This window comes from Gracilinanus agilis, chromosome 4, assembly GCF_016433145.1.
Source record: "Gracilinanus agilis isolate LMUSP501 chromosome 4, AgileGrace, whole genome shotgun sequence".
Classification (NCBI taxonomy): Eukaryota; Metazoa; Chordata; class Mammalia; order Didelphimorphia; family Didelphidae; genus Gracilinanus; species Gracilinanus agilis.
In genome coordinates, this window is record NC_058133.1 from 134,141,277 (window position 1) to 134,147,276 (window position 6,000).

At 33.8% G+C, this 6,000-nt stretch overlaps 1 protein-coding gene across 1 annotated transcript in view; it reads left to right on the forward strand.

The window, feature by feature from the left end:
- Positions 1-6,000, forward strand: part of DNAH14 (dynein axonemal heavy chain 14) — a 374,871-nt gene that overhangs the window by 139,157 nt on the left and 229,714 nt on the right. The window contains exons 30-31 of the mRNA XM_044674970.1: positions 2,750-2,803; positions 5,206-5,351. Of these exons, the coding sequence (XP_044530905.1) occupies positions 2,750-2,803; positions 5,206-5,351 (200 nt within the window). The remainder of the gene's footprint in view (positions 1-2,749; positions 2,804-5,205; positions 5,352-6,000) is intronic.

Consider the following 6,000-nt stretch of genomic DNA (forward strand, 5'->3'; position numbering starts at 1 on the left):
TAAAGGGTCTGAGGGTGGCTTGGAGGGTCTCACGGTAATCCAAGGATGATCACAGGATGCCTAGAGCAAAGGTGATCCAAGGTAACCAGGTAGAGAGAGTGAGCTTGAGATGCTGTCCACCAGATCCCAAACCACTTCCCCACTTGGTGCTGCTCTGCAGGTCTGATGTCCACTGCTGAAAGCCTCCACCACTCAGGATCCCAGGGAATCTGGATGCAGGTTTTCCCTAACTCTGAGATCTCCCAGGCAGGGTTAGCAACAGTTATGTCCAACCACTAATGGAGTCCCTCTCAGAGCCCAAGCCCTATTTCCTGCTCCTTCATTCCATCTTGGAATCCTCCAGCCCTTCCTGCTAGGTCAAACACTATTACTAAATTAATTGCTAAATAATGACCCTCACAACAAGGGTCATTGTATTTACATCTTAAAGGGACTTTTAGAGAGGACCAAGTCCAACCCTTTTGTTTGTAGATGATGGCACTGAGGCTAGGTAGCTGAAGTATCTTGTCCTACATGAGATATACCAGAACTAAACCTTAACTTAAATCTAGGTTGTCTGAATCCAAATATAATATTTTTGTGTAATGGCAGCAGGGTAGCAAAAAACAAAAGGTTGAGAGAGAAGTTTCCAAGGAAGAATTGTTAAGATTTGATGATGGATTGAATTTAGATGGATGAAAGAGAGATGCAACATCAGGAAAATGGTGGCTGCATGAACAAAAATGGGGAACTTAGGAAATGGTAACTGGTTTAGAGTGAAGATGAGCACTATCTTTGGCCTGCTAAAGCATAATTTCAGGTAATGGTAAAATATCCAAGTGGATATAGTTATTAAGTAGCTAAAGATTTTAAGAATCTTAGGAAGAACCTCTAAAGGTCATCTAGTTTAACCCATATCTGAAACATGAACCCCCAATACAATATCTCTGATGGGCCTCCATTTAGAAATGGAGTTCATTTCATTTTCAGGTAACTCCAATTGCTAGGAAGTTAATCCTCATATTGGGCCTTAGGGAATGGTGACAGGAGTACTAAAATCCAGCAAAAAATAGAATTATTTGGAAAAATAGTACAATCTATTTCCATTAGAGCTAAAGACTTTTTAAAAAGCAGATATAACGAAAAAGAAATAACAGTATAGATTAATTTGTTTGGGTTTACTAAAGAAAAAGTCAGATAGTGATTTTTAACAATATAATGGAAAAAAAAAGAATTTTTGTAATTTCTGAGGTTACTTTAGTCCCTCGTTAGGAAACTGGGAGCCTTGATTGGTCTCCAGAGTCTAAGGTTGCCAAAATAACCTATAATCTCAACAAATTGATTGGAAGACTCATCAAATTGATCAGGGACTTCCCTAATCACTCTACTCTCCCCCTTGGATATCCAAGGTAGCTTCACTGATGCCTACAGAGCTCCTTGTCAAACTTAGTTCTAGCAAAAACATTTATTTTGACCAACTAAATTTGCACGTGCTGATTTTAGTCATGGTCCCTTTACATAGGTTTGCATTTATATAATTATGCACCCAAAAAAGTTATTCACATTGGCCCAGGCAAACTACTTCTAGTGGGTATGGACACATGAGTACACGTGTAATGAATACAACCATAAGCATCATCCAAAAGGGCACATGTTGGCATGTATTAATTGTAGATAGTAAAAAAAAGTACATTTTACGCATAGATGTACCAGGCTCTCAAGCTCATAAATACACATTCAATTTTAGAAACTCATTAAACTACGTGACATCACTTTTGTGACGTATGGAACACACGTAAAAATATAAACAAGTGTACTGATATATACAAACTTTAAACACACCAATATGTATGTACATAATTTCCTATAGTATTCCAAATTATTCTTCTGTTGCTTATAGGTAAATAGGTTGGGCAAGGAACAGTCATGGGGATTTAACCATTTTAAGAAACAGAAGCAATAAGAATATTTGTGATTTAGAATACATCTCCAGAGGAGATAGTCTAATTTTTAAAAGTCATTCTGTTTCTTAGGACATAGATGGTTATATTGCCAATGTACAATGAATCTCTGAAGTACTCTTGTGTCTGACCTCCTTTATAACTCAAAACTGTCACATTCTCTAGATTTCTGGTCAAATTGTGGTATTATTTATAAAAAGGACTGGTCGGAGCCCATGGATGGCTCAGGACAAATTTCTTACCACTTTGCAGGAAAAATACACACCCTAGTGATGGGTCAGTCATTCCAAACATGTTTTATAAATGATTTAAATGTAACCCTATTGTTCTGTAGATTTGCTTTTAAGCTATTTCTTTCTTCTTTTCCTCTTAGTAGCAGTAATAAATTTGCTTTAGTCACACAGTTTGCTTAGTAACTGATTATATACATTAAATACATATTTTAATGGTCTGACAAAGTTTAGGAATGTTATTTGTCATTACAGAAAAATGTTGTCTGAACAAAGATTATTTGGGGATTAAATCCATGTGACCTTTGTGTCATTGGTACCATGTTCTAATTAATTCAGCTAATTGGCTTAAATATATACTGGTACCTATGTATACTGCACTACTTTTGTGAGAATTTGCCAAATTGTGGCATTCATACTAACATTTTGCCATAAAATGTCATTTGGTAAAAGTAAAAAGTTTGCCCAGGTATGCTTCTCCAGAAAATCCCTTATTTTGAAAGTTTTTACTAATACTAATATTTTATGTCCTTTTAAAAAACAAATGTGCATGCTCTAAAACAATATTATTTCCCTCAGGCCTTAGGCAAACATTGTGTGGTATTCAACTGTTTTGAAGATTTGGATTATAAGGTAAGGTTTATCGAACCCTCAGAGGAAAATAAATTAAAATGGAATCATTTTTAAAATATATTTTTGTAAAATGATAGCACAACAACAATAATCATCCTACAGTGTATAAAATGGAACATGAGGAATGCTCTTGTCATTATGTATTTATATTCATGTAAAAGACTTCTGTTAACAGAAATACATAGCAGCATCAAGTGTTCACTCCATATGAACCTTACATAATAGAATTAAAGAAATTTTGAAGGTAAAGAAAACTCTTCTTTTTTATACTTGTCAATAAGAAGCATAAGAGATCATGAAAAATAGCATGGTGTAATGGATAGAAATCTGGCCCCAGAGCCAGGTCTTCCACAAGTCCTGCCTCTGACACATACTGTTTGTGTAACTCTGGGCATATCACTTAATCCATCTGTACTCTAGATGGCATTGTTAGAAGGAGTTTCCGCTTTGCAAGTTCTCTCAGAATCACAGTTCATGTCTCTTTCTCATGTACACTCAAGAAAGTAAGTGAGCTGGTCCAGGAACAACTTGAGCATGTGACAGATGTACAAAATATATAAAGCCCAGGTATTATAAAACTTGCTCAAAAAAAAGCTGAAAGACCAAAGGGAAGACTTGCAGCCGATTGGGTAGACCACTTGTGTAGAATCTGTAGGAAGACATGAACAAGGATCTCATAGAATTAGAATATATGAATGTGTTATAACCTGCACCACTGGAAGGAGTGTCCTTATTGATGGCATCACTGGTATATCATAATATTAAAGTATTCAAAATAGAAAAAAGGGCTTTTTTGGATTAAGAATAGTTACACTCTTATAGTTCCAAAGTTCACATATCATAAATAATCAAAATAAACTTCATCAAGAAATAAATAATAAAGATTGATGGAACATAAGATAAACCCCAAAATTAAAATATTAAATGTGGAATACCACCTTGGGGAAAGGGGAGGGAAGAAGAAAATCTGAATCCTAAAATGTCAGAAAACAATTGTCAAAACTTAATTCTATGTATAATACAAAATTTTAATTAAATGTGGAAGAAAAAAATCTTTTTTGCTATGAGAAGTATCAAGCACTCAATATATTGTCTATAAGAAGCACATTTAAAATTAAAATAAGGCAACAAAAAATTTTAAAAGATTCATATGAAGGTAATAGATTATATAATAATTTCACATGTTTAATATAATTATGATCTCAGTCTTTCTAAGACCCATTAGATAGCCTGTGTGAACTGAGCTGTACCTCCTCAAAATTTACCAATCGGTGGAAAATTCCCTGGTGGTCAACTTTTTCTTTTTAATTAATGGAATTTATTTCCAGGTATCTCTGCCCCTCCCTCACCTCTCCACAACATAGAAGGCATCATCTAGCAAACAGATATGTATATATAGATCATATCTTTTGTCTTCCACCTCTCAGTTCATTCTCTGAGGGTGAACATGTACAAGTTATACTTAAAGTATTAAATTTGTAGCTATATGTAATGTTTTCCTTGTTCTACTCATTACACTATTCATTGTCTCATGAATTTCTTTCAAAGTTTTTTTAATTAATCTGCTCATCATTTCTTATGACTGATGATAATTTTCAAAATTTGGCTAAGCTGGCTTACCTTTTCTCACAAAGCCTATAGTCAAAACCTTTTCAGTTAGTCATGTAAAAACACAAATGACAAAATTCAGCACTGATAGAGCTGGGAGAGAGGAACATTTATGGACTGCCTAGGGAAAAAAAGCTGAGTGGTATGGATTTTGTGGGATGGGAGCTGGCAGTATAGAATAATGGCTAAAACTGGTGGTATTCTTTGGGTAAAACCAAAACTGGAATTGTAATTCAATTCTCCTATACTTTAAGAGATTCTGGTAAATTTCTGTTGTATCCTTTGGAAAGATATTCCAAGGAAATAATTAAAAAGAAAAAAAGAACAATCTTTACAAAGTCGATCTATCCATCGGTCAAAAAATATAAAGTGCCTACTTTGTGCCAGCACTGTGTAAAGCTACACTATTAGTAATACTGAAAAACTGAGAACCACCTAAATGACCAGTGCTGGTAAAATGACAATCAGATTGATGCAATAAGGTCATGAAATGCTATATTCCCCTAAAGAATGAATACTACTCAGGAATATAGAAAATTCTATATGCAGGATTGCAAAGTGAAAAGGAAAATTATAGAGACATAAATTTTAAAAATATATATATGAATATACATAGTATCTAAAAATCTTAGTGAAATATTAGGCTTTAATATTAAGCTATAATAAGCTGTAATAAAAAATTAAGTAGAAGGAATATTGTGCATATTAACTAATGAATATTTTAAAATGTTTTAAAAAAAGAAGAGCCTATTGTTGCAATCATTACTAATTTCAATAACTTATTTTTTGCTAAGATGATGGGAAAATTCTTCTTTGGAATAGTTCAATCAGGAGCATGGTGTTGTTTTGATGAATTTAATCGAATTGATGTGGAAGTACTCTCTGTGATTGCCTCACAGATACAAGCAATTAAATCAGCTAAAGATAATAAGTCCAGCAGGTATGTATTTTATATATAACATACAATATTCACATTGATGCTTTAAAGCAATTTTGTTAATGTATTTAACTAATATTATCTAGCCATTGCTATTTATACAAATATTACTGAATTGCAAATGGGTATATAATTATATATAAAATGTCCTAATCATTATGTTATTGGATCACTATTTAATATAATACCCAGAAATAGAGTGACCAGATTTTCAAATTGGTACAGGAGAAATTTGTTGCAAATTTTCCTGTGAAGACAAGTCATTAATATTAAAGCTTGAAATTTCTAGTGACTAAGTTTCTGACCTTGACAAGAAATTTTCTTCAAATGTTAAGAATAAACCAGTATCCATCCCCTCAAAAGAAAGTATCCACATCAGTGATTCCCAAAGTGAGCACTACCACCCCCTGGTGGGTGCTGCAGCAATCCAGGAAGGTGGTAATGGCCACACTTTTTTTGTATTACATTCTATTCTGAGTTCAATACATAGTTTCATAATTTCCAGGGGGCTAAGTAATATTTTTTTCTGGAAAGGGGGCGGTAGGACAAAAAAGTTTGTTGATGGTTTTAGGTATATACTGTTTATTATTTTTAGGAAAGGTCCTTCTATTCCTATACTTTTCAGTGTTTTCAATAGGAATGGATGCTGTAT